This window comes from Mauremys mutica, chromosome 2, assembly GCF_020497125.1.
Source record: "Mauremys mutica isolate MM-2020 ecotype Southern chromosome 2, ASM2049712v1, whole genome shotgun sequence".
Classification (NCBI taxonomy): Eukaryota; Metazoa; Chordata; order Testudines; family Geoemydidae; genus Mauremys; species Mauremys mutica.
In genome coordinates this window covers 283,759,422-283,778,563 of record NC_059073.1, presented here as the reverse complement: position 1 = coordinate 283,778,563, position 19,142 = coordinate 283,759,422, and the positions used below count along the sequence as shown (strand labels likewise).

At 46.2% G+C, this 19,142-nt stretch overlaps 2 protein-coding genes across 2 annotated transcripts in view; one reads left to right on the top strand and one right to left on the bottom strand.

Moving 5' to 3' along the window:
* LOC123363411 (solute carrier family 22 member 13-like) overlaps window positions 1-2,151 on the top strand; it is a 59,404-nt gene extending 57,253 nt beyond the window's left edge. The window contains exons 10-11 of the transcript XR_006576745.1: window positions 686-798; window positions 1,675-2,151. The gene's annotated coding sequence lies outside the window, so the exon portion shown is untranslated. The remainder of the gene's footprint in view (window positions 1-685; window positions 799-1,674) is intronic.
* Window positions 1-19,142, bottom strand: part of XIRP1 (xin actin binding repeat containing 1) — a 53,187-nt gene that overhangs the window by 9,900 nt on the left and 24,145 nt on the right. The window contains exons 6-7 of the mRNA XM_045004350.1: window positions 2,341-2,483; window positions 524-577 (exon numbers count right to left, since the gene is read on the bottom strand). Coding sequence (XP_044860285.1) covers window positions 524-577; window positions 2,341-2,483 — 197 coding nt within the window. The remainder of the gene's footprint in view (window positions 1-523; window positions 578-2,340; window positions 2,484-19,142) is intronic.

Below are 19,142 nucleotides of genomic sequence, written 5' to 3'. Positions count from 1 at the left end.
TTTACTATATATACTATAATCTAAAGGAGATTTTACCAATGGGAGGTAGCTGAAGCTACTAATCATTTCCTAGGAGAGACCATAATTCTAGTGTTCATCTTTCAACACAAGCAGAAACCTTTGCGTGCCATTAAACTTTGCATATTTTTTCACTCAAAACCGGTTATGTGCAATGTTATGTCACTCTGTTAAACACACAACTATTTCCATTAAAAAAAAATGCATTGAACCTTAGTAACAAAAGACCAAAATGAGTATATTTCATGGCAAGCTGTAAAACACTGCAGTTTCATAGGAGCTGACTTTTCTAAATTCCTGGACACTTTTCATGTAAGGTGATTTTGAACCCCATAAATATAAATTTGAACCTCAGTTATAAATATGGCTGAGTAGTTGAGGTGTTGGACCTCCATATTCTGCATGAGAGTGCGCCTCACTGTCAAGCACAGGTAGTTAAATCACACTGTAAACCAGTCCACAAAGACTTTGTTAGACAGCCACACGTGTTTTTAGCATGTCCTACCTTGCTTGCTTTCTGGCTGTCCAGAGGATGAGCTGCGCTCTCCTTTGTGGTATTCTGAAAGAGAAATAAAACATAATTATATAGAACTGCACACATTCACATGCTCTGTGTGTGTGTATATATAACATACTAGTTCTTACATTAGACTTTTTATTATTTCAGAATTATGTTTTCCAACCCCAAACCCCAAAGAAAGCATTATAATTGAAAACCAAGAGAATGCCCTTGTGGTGTGGACACGTTCATTCAGAGGAGATGCACGGAGTGTTACGCACGTAAGTACAAAGGACGGGGAGTGTACGGGAATGAGAGTGTTGTTGTGGGGCTACAATGATAATCTAATTTAGGGGCAGGAGTGAGCCCTAAGAGGGGACCAGGTAGCTAAACTACTTGAGAAAGATCATATTTAAACCATCGTTCTCAGCTGCACCCTTTCTTTACCTGCCCCTTTTTGGTATCCTGCCCATGTGAGTAAGGGAACGGACATGAATAAAACTTCAGACTTCCTGCCACTCAGTACGGACAATTGCCCTAAGGCTTAACTTGGCTATGGATACATCCACGTGTGATCTGGGAGATGTGATTTCCAGCGTTGGGAGATGGACCATAGTAGCATATCTGTGGTAGCAGAGGCAGCAGCTTGGGCTAGCCGCCCATGTCGGTACCAGGGCGCCTGGGTGGGTTTGTGTTCAGATGGTGAGGCTGAGAAGCCGCCCAGCTACGCTGCTACTTTAGGTGCAAGCTTGAGCAGAGCCAGCAGAGGTTTATCTACATGAGTCAGGCGTCACACTGCCCAGCTCCAATGGAGACGAAGCCTGAACGTAGAGCCTCTCCTCGCACTGTTAGAGTGCATCATCGTTGTGTGTGCTGCTGCACTGCCTGCACAGGATGTATTGATGTGTTCTGATATACGTGTTTAATAGAAATGGGATCCATGTAAATGTCAGAGAAAATCTTTCCCTTCCGGCCTGAAATTGATTTATCCATTAGGGTTCACATAGGGCCTGATCCTGAAAGGTGCTGAGCATCCACAACGTCCCTTGAGGTCAATGGGAACTGCGGGTGCTCAGCCTCAGTTAGGATCAGACCCTTGTATGGCACCTTTTGAAAGCCCCAATACATATTACAAATGACTATTTTGTATCCTACAGGGCCTGATCCAGCCTCTTTGAAGTCTACTGGACTTTTGCTATTTTCTGCAGTGCAAGTGGGATCAGACCATCAAGGCCAGGGGATGACTTTACTCACTGCTGAAATGCAGTCACCTCTGGGGTGGAATACAGCAGCAATTTAACAGCACGCAGCAACACTACACAAGAATGTAGGGATGGGCGTGAACAATATCACAGGCTCCTGAAGCTGCAAGAGTACTGTAGATGCTTAACATAGGCACTGTACTTGGAGAAGGTTATTAAATATAGAGGATATAGAATAATGTGTGTGTGTGTATATATATATTTGAGTGTCTGCGTGTATATAATGTACATACAATATATGTGTGTGTACATGCATGTGTAATATAACACATAACCCTTCTACCAGGGGCTTATATGTGTGTGTGTGTGTGTGTATATGTATGTGTGTGTGTGTGTGTATATATATATATATATATATATATGGTAAATTAATATGTTTTACAGCTCCTTGGCAAGAGAAAGATGGTGATTTTTGGAGGATTATTCCATATTCTTCCAAATCTATATTAAACAAACACATTCTATTTCCCCTCATTATGGCCAGTTGCTGGGAATGGACATTGCTGAGATGCTTTTGGTGACTCATACGAGGGCCAGGAATGAAAAGCATGAGATACTTACAGACTTTGGGAGGCTGCCTGCGTGAGCAGCTGTCTCAGACAGATAGAGAGCTGACCGCTCCTTCACGGAGGGGGAGGAGGGTTTCCCGTGTCCTTGGTGCAGTATGCGTCTAGTGTTGTCTAAAATTGACCGTGTCCTCTCATCTGAAACAGGGACAGAGGTGTGTGTTAGATATATGCCAGCGTGCCAAGGCAGCAAAGTGGGCTGGCCTTCTGCACAAGGGAGACAAAGGACTGCCTGGGTCCCTGAGAGGAGCCTCGGCAACTCCCCACCCAGTCTTTTCAATAACTTCTGTCCCAATTGCTCAGGTCTCGAGTGGTGGGGAGGAACTGGGTGGTCAGTCGCTGAGGTTGGGGACCCTGCTCCCAGCTCCAAGGACAAGTCGTTGGCCTGTTTGCATGTTCTGTGACTGGGTAGGGAAGCAGCCCAGGGTGAAATGTTTGGCAGATGGGGAGCCCTGCTGATCTTAACTGTGATTCCTCTTGGGTTATGAAAGAGGCATTGAAAGTCCCCAAACTACCAAGGGGATGGAAATTAACTTGTGAGAGATGGGTTGGGGAGAGCGAAAGATCAGACAAAAACTAGCGGGTGCTGGAACCGCCATACTGGAATGGAGCTTTGGGCCATCTCGTCCCAGGTCCTGCCTGTTGCATACCATGTGCTGGAAGGAGAGATCACATCCTGGCTGCCACCTGTGAGCAGCAAGAGACATATTTGCAAGCAGTCTCCTCATTCTGTTGTCGTGTCAGCAAAGCTGCATTTCTAGGACACAGGCCAGCCCAGGCTTCACAGAGCTAAGGCAATGCCACCTTAATATTGGAATGCAACTGCCAGGAATGGGGAGGGGGGGGGACACTGAAACTCTTATTTACTTTAAACTTTAATCAACACCCCCTTCCTATGGCCCCATCACTATGCTACCAACGCCCCTCACAAGCAGTTAGCTTCACAACTCTCCTGTGAGGTAGGGAAATATTATAAGCCCCATTTTACGGATGGGGAATTGAGGCACAGAGAGGTTAACTGATTTTCCCAAGGTCATGCGGGAAGTCAGTGGCACAGCTGGGAATTGAATTTGGGTCTTAGTCTAATACCCTAACCACAAGACCATCCTTCCTCCCTTATGATATATGTCCGCTCTCCTCCTTGAGCTCCCAGGGCCCACCCCAAGCATTTGCTAACATAATTCCAACATTGCCTTATGGAGAAGGCCGCCGTCTGTTGCTTGCACACTTGCTCACTTTCTTTTTCGAGCTAGCTCTCCCTTGCTCACACTTACCCAACCAGGGCATGTGTTTGTAGCTAAGGGTCTGATCCTGAAGTCATTGGGAGCTTTGCCACTGACTGAGACGAGATCAGGGTCAGACCCTAATAGAGAGATGGATATTGAAATGAAGATGCCTGTTGCGGCCGATTTGACCTTGCCAAAAGAGATCCATCACTCCCTATGCCAGCCAATGTATTTCTATTTTGCTGTGTCATGAGTAAGGAAGGCAGCTATCCCAAATGGATGCCAAAATGTCAAGAAGAACCTTTACGCTCTGCCACCACAGCCCATATGTACAGCTACGTCCACATATGAATGTTTTCTCTCCTTGCTAGCCAAGATTTTATTTCCCCTCTCAGTACAAGAGAGGACCACTGCACCTTGCTCGTATGCTGCGTGCCTCTTAAAGAAAAAACAGTGTTTGTTGCACTGGAATTTACTGCAGTATTTACAGTGTTTTCTACTTGAACTACTGTATAGGAAATACCACAATGAATCCAACTACTGCAGTGCAGTAAAGGTTGCTTTGGTTTTTACAGGTGACCACTGTATGTATATTGATGGTGCTGAATTAATAATAATAATAATAATCCTTTTGGTTCATTATGCAGCATTGCCAGCCCCAGGCATTGAGTCAGGTCCCCAAGAACCACACAATTGGCTTAAAATAATGACACCTTGAAAGTAATAAATTGGAGGTTCATTTTTTTCACATTGTCAAGCTTTTCTCTGCTCCCATGAGTGCTAGAAATGCGCTCTTCAAAACGAATGGAAAGCTGAGAATCTCACGCAATAACATGACCCCAGGGGATTTGGCTTTAGGTAAAACATCAAGTAGCATGAGACTCATAAAATCGCGAGACCTGGTGACACTGACACACACACACTCTCTCTCTCTCTCTCTGTATCTCACTCTGTGATTATTGGTGACACTTCTTGGCAGGCCATGGAGAGGTGCTGGGTGTTCCTGTTTGCTTCCAGTTGCTTCTACAAATGCCCAGGCTTTTCAATGCAGAAAGGAGGTTGGATACCTGGGAAACAGCTGGAAACAATGAGGAATGAACCTAGTTGGATCTGCTGGGGTCACTGGCACATAAGAGGAGGAGAGGAAATAGATACCAGCAGCAGAACATTCCAAATACATGGATCTATCTAAGTATTACTTTTCTATGTAAGCAGTTGTGGTATTTGCCACATCAGTATTTGAGAATGGGAAGAGGAGTGTCAACAAATTGGAGAGGGTTCAGAGACGATCCAGAAGAATAATTAAAGGATTAGAAAACGTGTCTTACAGTGATAGACTCCAGGAGCTCAATCTCTATTTAGCTCAACAAAGAGAAGGCTAAGGGGTGATTTGATCAAGTAACTTACGCAAGTTACACATGTAACTACATGGGGAACAAATATTTAAAATGGCCTTTTCAATCTAGCAGAGGTATAACATGATCCAATGGCTGGAAGTTGAAGCTAGACAAAGCTGACTGGACATATAGTGTAATTTTTTAACAGTGCGAGTAATTAAGTATGGGAACAATTTACCAAGGGTCACAGTAGACTCTCCATCACTGACCATTTTTAAACCAAGCTTGGGTGGTTCTTCTCTAAGAGAGATGCTCTAGGAATTATTTTGGGAAAGCTCAATGGCCTATTCTATGCAGGAGGCCAGACTAGATGATCACAGTGGTCCCTTCTGGCCTTGGAATCTCTGAGTCTATGACCAAGGTATTGTGATTCCTAGATTTTAAGGCCAGAAAAGGCCATTAGGACCATCTAGTCTGCACCACAGAGGCCAGAGAACCACACCCAGTAATTCCTGCATCAAGCCCACAACTTCTGTTTTTACAGAGTTATCCAGATTTGGCCTGTGGAGTGCAAGCAATGGAGGTGCTTGTCACCATAGCAACGTTTTGGCCTATAGGGCTGGTCAAGTGCAGGTACGATGCACTTCATGGTACCCTAAGGCTGCCTTTGTTATAGCCATATCTTATAAGAGTGCAGCATAGCTGCCTGCTGAATTATCTTCAGGAAAGTGTCTCTTAGGCCTGGTCCACACTGGGGGGCAGTGTCGAGGTAAGATACGCAACTTCAGCTACGGGAATACCGTAGCTGAAGTCGAAGTATCTTATCCCGACTTACCTCCCGTCCTCACCGCTCGGGATCGATGTCCGCGGCTCCCCCGTCGACTCCGCTACCGCCATTCGCTCCGGTGGAGTTCCGGAGTCGACGGGAGCGCGTTCGGGGATCGATATATCGTGTCTAGATGAGACGCGATATATTGATCCCCGCAAAATCGATCGCTACCCGCCGATTCGGCGGGTAGTCTGGACGTACCCCTAAAGTACTCATTGGCCAATAGGAAAACCCTGCGTTGCCCTACTTATTCTCCCTGTTTGTTGAAATGCCTATTAAAGAGGAGATCTTTAAAAAGGCCTACGGGAATTAGGCGCAGGTAACACACTTGAATCTCAAACTCTCAAAGGCTGCTTTGCAAATCCCAGCCTAAATGGTCCCAGTCCTATAAACAGGAGTAAGACTGAGCTGGTACTGGTCGAAATGCCAAGTTAGCACTAATGTGGTGGTCCCGTAGCACCTTCATTTAAAAACAAAAGTTTCTAGCCCTTCTGGTTGTGATGACAACCTTCCACATGTGGCCTCCCCCCAGCAATGGAATGGCATCATCCTGTGTCTAGGTGCACAGTCGAAACAAAAAAGCTCTTGGAGGTGTGGCCTGTCCCTATTCATCTCACCAGGGTGTTGGCAGTGAACCCTAACACAACAGCATCGCTGTCAACGTTGTTAACTGTTTTGCATCTGATCATTTTGAGCAGAAGCACCCAGTTGTTCTAGGACCTTGTCTACACTACATAATTAAGTTGACCTATGTTAGGTCGACGTACAGCCACTCCAGTAATTACTATGTTTTTTCATGTCACACTACTCTCCTTCTGCCGGTGGTGCGTGTCCTCACTAGGAGCTCTGGCACAGACTTAACTGGGGCAGTATGAAGTGCGGACAGCCCGAGCTGCTAGCTCCGCGTGGAGCCCTCAGCTTTGAGCGCCACGCATAGCTGGTGGGCTGTCAGCCCCTGGCAGTGGGGCTCTGTGTGGATCCCACAGCCAGGCAGTGGGGCTCACAGGCAATGCATCATCCTGATGACTTTGACCTATGCACTGCGCCTCTCGTGGAGGCGGAGTTATTAGGTTGGTGTAGTGGGGGATTTACATAGGCAGGAACAATGCTGTAGTGTGGACACTTACAGAGTTAGGTCGATGTAAGCTGCCTCATATTGACCTAACTCCGTAGTGTAGACCCGGCCCTGCAGGCAGGGTTTAGGATTGGGGGTAGATCTTAATTTTCATCACTCCCTCCAGCCCTTCCCCTTGCAAAGAAACAGCCTATGTATGTGTAACACCAACAGACTCTGTTTGTCGGTGGGTGGGATCGAACCTGGGACCTCAGTGCATGAGCCTCTACCACATGAGCTGAAACCCACATGGTCCCTAGCTAAGGCTGTAGAGCAGACTCATTAATCTCTAAGTGGTATCGGTGCCACTAGATGGGACAGAACACCACACCCAGGAGGTGTGTGGGTTACATATGTATGAAATCTCCTTAAAATGATGAATTCAAACAGATGATAAAAAGCTAAAAATAGCTGGGCTGATAATGCCACGTGACATTCAGGTATACAGCCTACAGCTAGTGGGTCCAGGTTTCCCCCTTTAGAAATTAATATTATGGAGCCGCATGCATATTTTATATCCTGAAGCCTTCCAGGGATGTGCCGTCTGCATTAGTTACCCTAGGCAAAGGTGCCGGAACTACGGGTTCTGGGGGTGCAGCTGCACCCCCTGGCTTGAAGTGGTCTCCATCATACACAGGGCTTACAGTCTGGTTCGATGGCTTTCAGTGCCCCCGCTACACAAATTGTTCCAGCACCCCTGATCCTAGGTTTGTATTTTGATGGTTCTGCACAGTATTGTTTATTACGTGTATTCCCGTAGTGCCTATGAGCCGCAGGAATGCACCAGGACACCACTGTGCTCGGCGCTGTGCAAACACAGAACAAAGTGATAGTCCTTGTCCCAGAGAGTTTATGGACATAACACATTTTTTTACCAGGGCCGCCCAGAGCGGGGGAGGCGAGTGGGGCAATTTGCCCCAGGCCCCGGGTCCTGCAGGGGCCCCCACGAGAATATACTATTCTATAGTATTGCAACTTTTTTTTATGGAAGGGGCCCCCGAAATTGCTTTGCCCCAGGCCCCCTGAATCCTCTGTGTGGCCCTGTTTTTTACCACTTAATTGAGATTTATAGTAGATTAAATCATATGCCTAGCAGAAATGAATGACTCCATTGCTAGCATGTGGCAAAATTCTTATCCCGAGTGCCTCAAGCATTTCGATCCACCGAATGAAAGACCAAAGGGCTGCTCTTTGGATGATGGATACAGTTAGATATGAGACTTTTAGTCAAGTCTCTCCCTGTCATTTTCTTTTTCTTTTACGGTGCTTGGGATTTGCAAACCTGCTCTTTGCTTATCACCATCCTGAAAATCACATGCCTTAGATATAGGGAGTTAAAAACGGCAGCATGAGCTGTGTGCTCTGAAAGCATGGAAAGTATGCAATGACCCCAGCTTTGCAGGACAACGCGCATAGCAGCCACTCACTCAATCACTAATTATAGATAATGGCCCACACAGCTGAGGAACAACAATTCATTCTGATAATCAGAAAGTCAGGCTACAAACTGTCTGCAATTATTAGCCAGCATATTATACGGGGTCTCATTATTTGACATTCAGACAGCAACTGGAATCCCGAAGCACTTCACAAACTATAAACATATCGTACTACTGCAAGGTGGCCACCTCTGGCTAAAACACTAGGGCAAACCCTTACTGGTCACAAAAATTGCCATGGAATCGGTTGTGTCTGGTTAAAATGTTTGAGACCCTGGAGCACAACATCTCCTCTGAAAGCTTTAGTAGACTGTATGGAACGCAGTGTTCTGCCTTCCCTAGATGAAGGGCCAGGCTGACCCGCTAGAATTTGTTTGATTTATTACAGCCGTCCTGGTTGTACTGGGCAGATGCGGACATAAATAAAACAATAGAACCAGCTGTGGTCCCAGAGAGGCTAGGGATTTAAAACCTGATACTCTAATGGCTACAGGCATCCTCACTGGCTAGCTCATTAAAAATGTTCATCTGTGATGGCTGCATCTTGCAATCCTGATTAGGAAAATCTGCTGTTGATGATTTCACTGGGAATTTTACCTGAATAAAGATCATAGGATCTAACCCTGATATGGTTCCCATTGTAGACCACATCAGAATGCCCATTGGCTCCAATGGAGCTGGAATGTGGTAGAGTATTTATAAATTGAATCTGGGAAGCGGCTACAGTTTCAGTAGCTTGGCAAACACCTCTGGGTAGTCATCTAGTTCTCCTGTTAGACATAACCTTCAGCTTGGGCCAGCTGGCAGCCTCAGTTCAATAGAGGCCTGGAGCAGCAATGGCAGGAGAGCTGCAGGTGCGAGCTGAGATGCAGTGGGTAGAAGTCTGCAGTGGCCCAGACGTGGAATAGCAGGAGGTGCTGAGCATCGGCAAAGTGTATCAGTGGTTAGCTTGCACAGTGCCTGTCTGAGTTACGCCCAGCTCTAGCTAGTGACCATTAGTCTACCGCTTTTCCAATCATTTAGTTCATCTTTACTGTAAAACACACACACCTACGGCCAGAATCTCAGCTGTGTAAATTAGTGTAGGTGCATTCATGTTAACAAAGCGATTCTGATTTACATCTGCTGAGACTCTGCCCCGCAAAGTTCAGAAGAGAGGACTAAATTCATCCCTGGTGTGACTCCACTGAAATCAGTTAAATTACACCCAGAGTAGAGTTTGACTCTCATATTTCTGTTGTCAAACCTGTGTTTAAAGCAAGTTTTAGCCTGGTGTTCAGTCTCTAAAGCTAGAATCAGAGTCTTCTAATGTTACAAGGATCCTGGAAAACTGCATAACACAGAACCTGAGAAACCTACACTTTCCCCTGCTTGGGAAATTATGCATTATAGTCATTCATATTAATTGATCAGTTATTAGACTTCCTGGGGCATGTTGTGATAAACCCTAAATCATAAGCACAAACAAGCATTTAACCACTTAACACTGTAGATAAAACCACCAGAGCACACTGCCTTCTAGTGAAGGTAACACTACAAGATGAAGAAAGCATCAGAGCTACATAGGGAAAAGGTAATGATGATGCAAAACTCAATACAAAATTATCTTTCTTTCTTTCTTTCTTTCTTTCTTTCTTTCTTTCTTTCTTTCTTTCTTTCTTTCTTTCTTTCAACTATGTTAGATCCAACAGCCAGAATCCAAGTAAAGAAAAACAAAGTTCTTTTGCCACTGAGACAAAACCTGTCTTTCAATAAGCCAGCAACCCTGGTTGGCTTCTCATTCCACCTAAACCATTATGTGCTGAAGGGAAACAATGCCACCCACCTGTTAGTGTCCATCATCTTTCTTGCTAGGACTTTTCGCAGAGTGGCTAGCACCACCGTCCCCAGTGAATTACTGAATGACTGAATCACCTAGTAAAAAAAAGAAGCTGCAAGCTCAGCACCTAGTCTATCTGGGATGGTCGGCCAACAGCATGTCATCAGCTTTGCTCCTGAAATCATCCGCACTGAACAAACACAGCCGCTAAGCAAACACCCTTTGTGCCACCATATGAACCCCACTTTGGCCATCCCAATAGTGGTGACTCTGTATTTCTCTGCCTGTTACTGTACAGTGGGATGGTGTAATGGGATCTGAGCTCTGCCGGGTGGGCTAAAGTGGGGGTGCCGCAGCTAATGCATTTGAAATTTGTTTTTACAAAGCAAAGAAAAACCATCCAGTGATGTGAAGGGTGAAACTGGGCTCTGAGCTCAATAAACTCACATCTACGCAAGCCAGCGATGCCAGGCAAAATAGCTTCCTCCTCTTGCTCTGAAAGTGTGGCTGAGAATAGCTACTAGAGACCTCGCCTTGCATGGTGTTTCCCCAGCCACGGGGAAATAGGTAGCTACTCTCTCCAGTGGGCTTTTCTGAGCCCTGTTATTGCCAGTCACTAGTGAACCCTGAGTCACTAGCAGATGTGCACTGAGCCTCACTAAACCGAACGTGCAGTGGTTATGAGGAGCCGCTTGTGGAAGTCAGAGCTGGCAAAGAGCTCTCTTTCCTCTGTCTGCCAATGCAGGATTGTTGTTTTCTACCATTCACTCGCTCTGTTTCTCAACACCTCGAGCGATGGGGTAACGCCGTGGATGAAGCAGTTTAGCGACTGAGACTAACCCACATGGTTGTATGGTCTTTGACGTATTCTAAGCTGGCTGGTTTTGTTACTAAGAATCTCTAGAATCCCAGCGATTCTTTGCAGCCTGGGAAGGGCCCTGAGTCACCCAGCTGCTGGGTCCTCCGGGAGGGGCACCCAGCGCGGGAGCTGCTTCAGACTTCCCAGCGGTGTGTTTGTGCGGCGGGCTGGAGGGGTGTTCTGCAGTGTTCGTTGCCACTCCCCCCACCGCCATGTCCATGAACCTCGCCATGTCACCCGCCCTGGGGAACTCACCATCAGCCTCCAGGAGATGGAGTCAGCGCTGAGCAGCGACACCAGCCCTCAGTGTTTGTGCATCAGAATCGCAATTTGCCCTCACCCCGGTTTTAATGGATCATGTACCTGTCGCTGGCTTTGAAAGTCAGTTGTGCTGAATCATTCCCTTCCCCCGGCTTCACTGGGAGATAACCAGTCCCCCGACAAACGGGCTGCTAAATGCGAGCGCCGCTCATGTGGCTGGTCTTGTGGAATTCTCATAGCTGGGTAAGCACTAATAATAGCTGGAGAAGAAGCCAGTGTGGCAGCTTAATCTGGGAGCCTAGGTGCTCATTGGCTCTGTTAAATCAATGGGAACACGTTCAAATCTCTTCCTCCATTCTGTGCTCTGACGGCCCATTGTGCTGCTGTCAGTTCCTTGATCCCGTCACTTTGAGCAAAGGCCGATGGGCCTTGTTCAAGCCCGCGCTGGGTCCACATTCCTCATGGAATGATCCAGCTCCAGTGCCTAATAGCTGCTGTGGAGCCATTTTGTCACAGTGGTGAATACTAACCAGGTGGAAAGCAGATGGGGGAGGGCAGGGGAAGCTCAGAGGACTGACCAGGCAATCTCAATCACTCTCCCTTTCTGAGGCCCAGGAGTTCCAGCAGCTGGGCTGAAAGGGGAAGTGATCCTGGGGATACACTCCTGGAACGAGTGGAAAATGCTATAGACCGTCTATTGGGGTGAAAAGGGCAGAGGGAAGGGGCACAGGCGGTTTTTGTTCAGGCAGCTCAGCAGTGGATAAAAGTGCATTTCAGCTATTTCTGAGTTGACTGCCCAGCTCCAGCTTGCTGTTGAGCATTTGGGACACATGGGAAAAATCATTCAAAGGCCACGTGCTGATTCTGCCAATGTGAGAAGAAAGGGCAGCGTTGGCATGGGTGGCTCTAGCCATTTCGCCGCCCCAAGCACGGCGGCACGCCGTGGGGGCGCTCTGCCGGTCACCGGTCCTGCGGCTCCGGTGGACCTCCCGCAGACGTGCCTGCGGAGGGTCCGCTGGTCCCGCGGCTCCGGTGGACCTCCCACAGGCGTGGGGGAGGGCAGGAAACAGCTGCTTAAAGTGAGGCTGCTGGCAGGAAAGAATTGTGAACACTGATGTCCAGAGGCTTCCTATTTATTCTCTCCCTCTTGCTCCAGGACTTCTGGATCAGGTATTTGCTGGTTTGCAAACTGCCCATTTCACTCCAACTGCCAGTTTTGCAAAGTCCAGTTGGGATCTGAAATTCAAGCTGGCCTCTTTCTAGGGATGGGCCAGCAGGGGACAGTTCATTATTGCCAACCACAAATAGTCAAAAATGATGAGTCTGTTCCCCCAAAATCGTGAAATTGGCTTAAAAATCATGAAGGTTTTTTTTTAAATACTTCTTGGGTTTTTTTTCCCTTTCTGGTTTTTGTCCCTTTAGGGTGACCTGAGTCACATTTCCAGCCTTTTCTCCATAGCTATAAGGGCTAGAAATTAAGTTGACCAGATGTCCCAATTTTATAGGGACAGTCCCGATTTTTGGGGTCTTTTTCTTATATAGGCTTCTATTACCCGCCACCCCCTGTCCCGATTTTTCACACTGGCTTTCTGGTCACCCTACTAGAAATGTACCTTTAAAAAAAATAAAAGCTGAGATGCTCACTTATTCACGAGTGCAGCAACTGGAGCTTTAAGGAAAACTCTAATGATCACGAGACCCACAATAAAAGTAAGTGAGCTAGTAACACTGTTTTCAGATTGCAAACTCTTTGGGCTAGGGACTGTGTTTTATAATCTGTGTGCACAGCAACTAGCAGAATGGGGCTCTGATATCAGTTTGGGGTCTCTGGGCTCTGTTATAGATACAAGTGTATTATAATAATACAAATCTTTACCCAAAATAAAATATAAATCAGCTTTTTTTTTTTAAAGCTTGGATTTAAACATCCGCTTGCAGAGGGGTTCAACCCACCTGTTGCATAGTAACCTTGCGCTAGTGCCTTAGAATCATGTTGCAACTTTGTGCTAACTACATGTCAGCTGGAAAGTGAAACTGACTATAATGGAAAGAGCAGAGTGAAATGCAAAGCAAGTAAATACGGCGCAGCTCTGGTGGAAAGGAAATTCTTTCAGTTTTAATAATCTAAGGTGTTACGAGCACAAGGAGTTAGGATTTAAATATATTCTAAAAGGCCAAGATTTTCAAATGTGACTAATTTGGATGCTCAGTTTGAGGCATCTTAAGTGGTCCTGCCTTCCAGAAAATCCATAACCATTGAAAATCAGGCCCCTTTGGGCGGCGGGTAGGGGAGGCTGGGGGAGGCTGTGCCTCCCCAAACAGCCAGGCATGGCCCCGCCCGCACTCTGCCCCCAGGCTCCCCTCTGTGTTGCCGTTAGGCTCCAGGGGCTGGGGCCACGCCGCGTGCTCCCCCTCCTGGCGCTCCCGGGCTAGAGAGGCTGTGGGGGGGGGGCTCTGGGTTCTGGGGGTGCAGAAGGGGTGGGGCCTCATGTGGAAGGGGAAGGACTGGGGGCTAGCCTCCCCCAGCCGGCGGTTCGTGCAGTCTCCATTTTAAGGTGTCAGAGGGGTACCCGTGTTAAAAAAACTCAAATAAACCTGTTAGTCTTTAAGGTGCCACTGGACTCCTCCTTTTAAGGTGTCTCAAGTTGGGTACCTTAGAACTGAGGCAACCAAGTCATTAGTCACTCCTGAAAAATCCTGGCCATATAACCTGAATCATTCTTTGCAGGCAGTATATCACAATTTAATACTCCCATGCCATTTAAAGAGTTCCCGAGGTGACTCAGTAAAACGCAGCCCCAGACTGACACTAGAGTCACTTTGAAGCGCTGGGCTGTTATTTTTGGACTTTGTAAAATTTCAGGCTTGCTGGAATGCAGAGACACTATTCCTGGGGTGCAAAAAATGCAAAGATGCGTCCCCAAGTAACAGCTGCTAGTGGCATTGGAGACTGGAGAAGGGGCGGGGGGTTGCTGGCAAGGGGGCAACTGGTTAGAAAGATCCATGCTTAGAGAGGGCTTTAAACCACGCCCATGCAGCCTTCCAGGGATTCTGAATTTTAATTGACTAGATGGATGAAGCTATGGCTGCAGATTCACAATTGTTTTACCAATGGGGTCACACTTTGTAGTCATCTTCTATTTATAAAGGGTTGAAATAAATGATGAGCAGATGTTTTAATCAATGTTTAATAAATTATTATAGATTCCATCAGGTCAACAGGTTGCTCATAACCATGCCTTGTAACCATCTATAACACTTCTGAGGTGCTTAGAGCCGCCTATCACATGAGCTACTCTTGTCTGTAGCACTTTTGTAACATATAGTCATCATTTCTTAACCCTTTATGGACTTTAGTCTAAAATGTGATCACAAATGAATCCTCTTAATATTATTTAAACTGCCTCTTTTGTTCTACTTTTCTACCATACACATCTCTTTAATACCGTATCTAACTACCAATCTTTAATTATTATTATTATTACTGTTGTTTTTAGCTCCGAAACCCTGCAACCAGGATCAGGGCCTCCTTGTGGTAGGTGCTGTATTTACATACAGGGAGAGTCAGTTCCCATCCCAAAGAGCTCACAATCTAAATAGTAAGACGGAAAAAGGAATATTATCTCCAGGTTAAAAAAGAGGTTAAGTGACGTTCCCAAGGTCACGCAGAAAGTCTGTGACAGAGTTAGGAACTGAACCCCGCTCTCCTGAGCCCCAATCCAGTGCTACATTCACAGGATCATTCTTCCAACGGAAAACTGATCTTTATTTAGAGCTGACCGTTTTGATAACTTATTCTCTTAGGCCTTGTCTACACTACGGGGGAGATTGATCTAAATTACGCAACTTCAGCTACGTGAATAATCTAGCTGAAGTTGACGTACTTAGATCTACTTACTGCGGGGTCCACACTACACAATGTCGACTGGAGACACTCTCCCGTTGACTCCCCTTGCGCTCCTCATTCAGGTGGAGTACAGGAATCGATGGGAGAGCGATCTGCGGTTGATTTAGTGGGCCTTCACTTTATACTGGTATAAAGGTGCTTAATACTGGCATAGCTTATTCCTAGTCCCACACAGAAGTAAGCTGTACCAGTATAAAACACCTTTAGCCTGATGTGCCTGTGCCCACACTAAGGGCAGTTGTACTGCTTTAGCTATCCCGGGATAGTTACAGGGGTACAACTTTTGTGAGTAGATGAGCCCTCAGCTTTTCAGGAATGTGCCTCAGGGAATCATCTTGAGCTTCGTTTGTTTCCTTTCCTTAGAAATAACTAATAGTTCAAGGCACTTATGGGCCTGAATGTGCATCATAACATTTCCCACCCACAGCCTAAGGTTCTCTTTATTCTCCTTTAGACTAGCGAGCTGTCTACCACCTGGTGTTGGACTGAGGGAGCGCTCTCTCTCTCTCATTTTTCTACTAAAAAGAAGCTGTCGAAGCTGTTTTTAGCCAATGACTGGGAGGGGGAAAAGCAGCCCTGATGTCCTTGCGGGAGTTGGCAGAATGCCCGTGGGTAAATCCCAGAAAGAAATGATAACAAGAAGCAAATAAATGAATGAAGAACATATTTTGCATGTCAATAGCACCTGATGATTTAAAACTGCTTGACGACAGGATAAATAGTAGTACACCTCTTTTAGAGACACACTGGGCCAGGTCTTCGGCTGATGTAAATCCACTGACGTTTGTGGAGCTAGACCATTTCACACCAACTGAGGGTCTGGAGCAAAGAGGTTAAGGGACTTGTCCAAGGTCATGCAGTTAGTCAGTGGCAGAATCAAGAATAGCCCCTAGGATTCCTGACTTTCAGTGCCCTGCTCCACCCCTTAGATAACACCTGCACTTTAGAGCTGCAGCTCTGGTGCCCATTAAACAAATAAGCAAAGAGATGCAGCAGTGCAGGAGAGAGATTGAAGCTACAAAGAATCTGGCAGATCTATGGGCTTGTCCAAAGGCGCTTGCTGGGCTGGACAAGTGAATAGAAGTGACAAAAGGATTTCCAAAAGTTATAACCGTTAAGCCTGAACCTGAGAGGTACTGAGCAACCGCTGCTCCCACTGACTTCAGATAGGAGCTGTGCACCTCTCAAGAGCAGGCCTCATGAATGATCCCTGGATATGGACACACAAATGCTTTCTTCATTGTTTGACATGTGGGAGTGATGAGGGGGGAATCAGATTCTATCCTTGGCAAAATCTATGCTGCCACTTGCTCCTGAAGGGTATAAATTGAAGTAGGACCTGTTTCATCCTGATCAGTCCTCAAATTCCACGTAAATGCAAATTAGCAAGTCACATGCGGTGTTACCTTTTACAATATCATCTATCTAATCTATCTATCACCGCCATCTGGCTAGCTGAGGTACAGAATAGATGGACTTTGCATGGATTCTACCCCTGATTTGACTGCTACAATGGGCCAGCCCCTTAGTATAAGTTGATGTAGCTCCATTAACGTAACTGAAGCTGAGAAACTTGCCCAGTGCATTTAAAATGGCTGCACTGACGCTAGAAATTGTGACAACCTTGGCTGCTTCGTTATGGGGGAAGGGAGGAATGGTTTTGTCACCATGTTAAAAGCCCTCTCTCCATTTCAAGCATCCCCTAATGCTCAAGTCAAAATTTTGCTGCACTAGACAGAAAATAGAACCCATGGTACAGACACAATAACCTCCCTAGGAAAAGAGACCACAGAGATCTGGATTTACTAGGTTCCAGGCTGACAAAATTCATTGCTTTCCAATGGCAGCAAACTCACTTGGAGCGTCATAGTGTGAGGGGCTGAGTGCCCTCAGCACCTATTGAACTTCAGGATTGGGCCTTTTACATTGTTCGCATAATACATGCACATCTTCACTAGAATCTCACCAAGCAAAAGATTACTTACAGAGAGTTCCAGCCAGTCGTGTCTTTTCGGTAGAAAATCCCAGCAGACGTTCCTATGGAGAAGCCCTGCTCCAATCTGCGTCCCTTGATCCTGTTCTCTGTCTCTGACTGGTCTCTGACAGCTGATTTTATCACAGTGTGCTGGGCTAAGTTGAGAGGATGAGCCAAATGGCTTATTTTAGGGAATACGGAAGTTGCTGTTCCATCAGGCTGAGTCAATCAAGAGTTCTTGCAGCTCTGGCAGGGGGGAGTCTTGAGGTGTCACTGGCACTAGCAGCTTGCAATGCTGATAGGCTTATTCATTCAGCACCACCCCACTGTAATTCAGTAAAGGGATGTGTAAGCTTCCAAATATTGTGCATCAGAGAAGAGGCACTTTCCTGAGTCATTCTCAAGGGTCCTTGGGCCACGGCATTGGCACCTTGTGACTGTCACAAGATTTTTACTATGTTCAAAGCTAGCAATGGCAACAAGTATTAATTAACACAAACTGATTCCTAGTTAGCTTTTAAATGGATGTGTATTATTTCTAGAACTCTTTGGTTTGGAAAAGAGAACAGCAAGAGGAGATATGGCAGAGGAACATAACATGAGGAATGATACAGAGAAGGCCAGTTGGGCAGTCCACTACATTACATAATATCATGTGACAATGAGTTCCACTGGTTAAAAGCATTTATTTTTAATTAGCTTATATTTTTTGCCTTTTATTTTTTCCTTTCTTCTTCTTCGACTGTGGAAAAGGGTGCTACATATAAACAATAGCTCCTATCATATCCTAGCTAGAATACAAACAAGAAGAGTGGACAGACTTCATACTTCAGAGCACAAACTGATCATTAGCTGATGTCAGCAAGGAATTTTCTCCCCTAAGTAGAAAACTGTGTAACGCCAACAGACCCTGGTCATTGGCAGGTGGGATCAAACCCTCTTCCACCCTCTGACTTCACCATCTCAACCAAGCTTCACAATCATCATTGATGTGTACAGTATTAAATTTTGTTTAAAACTTATACTCTGTGTGTGTGTGTGTGTAAATAAAATATAATTAATTAATCTTTTGTCTGATGAAAAAAAATTCCCTGGAACCTAACCCCCCTATTTACATTAATTCTTATGGGGAAATTGGATTTGCTTAACATCATTTCACTTAAAGTCGCATTTTTCAGGAACATAACTACAATGTTAAGCAAGGAGTTACTGTACCTGCAAGAAAAAAAAAGAGCCCTGGCGAAAGTATCGTTCAGAGACCACAGTCATTAATCTCCCATGTCAACAAGACATTGCACTCCGTGCATGAGATGGTCTCTGAGTAAGGCACTATTACGCAGTGGTAGAGTCTCGTATAAAATATCCCCACCCGGGGTATCTCAAACATTGAGAGGAGGAAGGCCGGGGATCTGAGTAAGCATGCAATATATGTTTCATTGATTACCAGCCAGGTTCTGACTCACAGGAATGGAAATGGCAGGGGTTGTCAGATGTTTACCAGCTCAGCTAACTAGATTATTCATAAGCTCTGTAACAAGCGAGAGTCAGCAAATGGAGTGACAGGCTAGCTTGGGAACACCGAGGACACACAGTGGAGCTGCAGCCTATTAATTTCGTACAGATGCTGGGAAGAGGAAAAGGCAGTGAGCATTGAAAAGGCACCAGGTCAAGAACAGAGCACAACATTCTCCACATTGCTGGAGAAGACAGCAGCCGGTAGTCCCTTGGCTGAGATCCTATCTTCAGAGCATAGGCGGCGAGTTATATGGGCCCGTGGTGCCCATGCTCTATCAATATTCAGGAACGTGGGCCCGGCTCCACCAACGTTTGGGCTTATATTTTCAGAGCCATCTCGTCCATAGGATGGACCGGGGCAACCACCCCGGGCCCCATTCTTTGGGGGTCCCTGTGCTTCAGGGGTACGTGGAGCCCTGCTCCTGCCCCATCCTCATTCCGCCCTTGCTCTGCCCCTGCCCAGCCCCCACTCCATCCCACCTCTTTCCAGCTTCTGCCCCCTCCCCTGAGCGATGC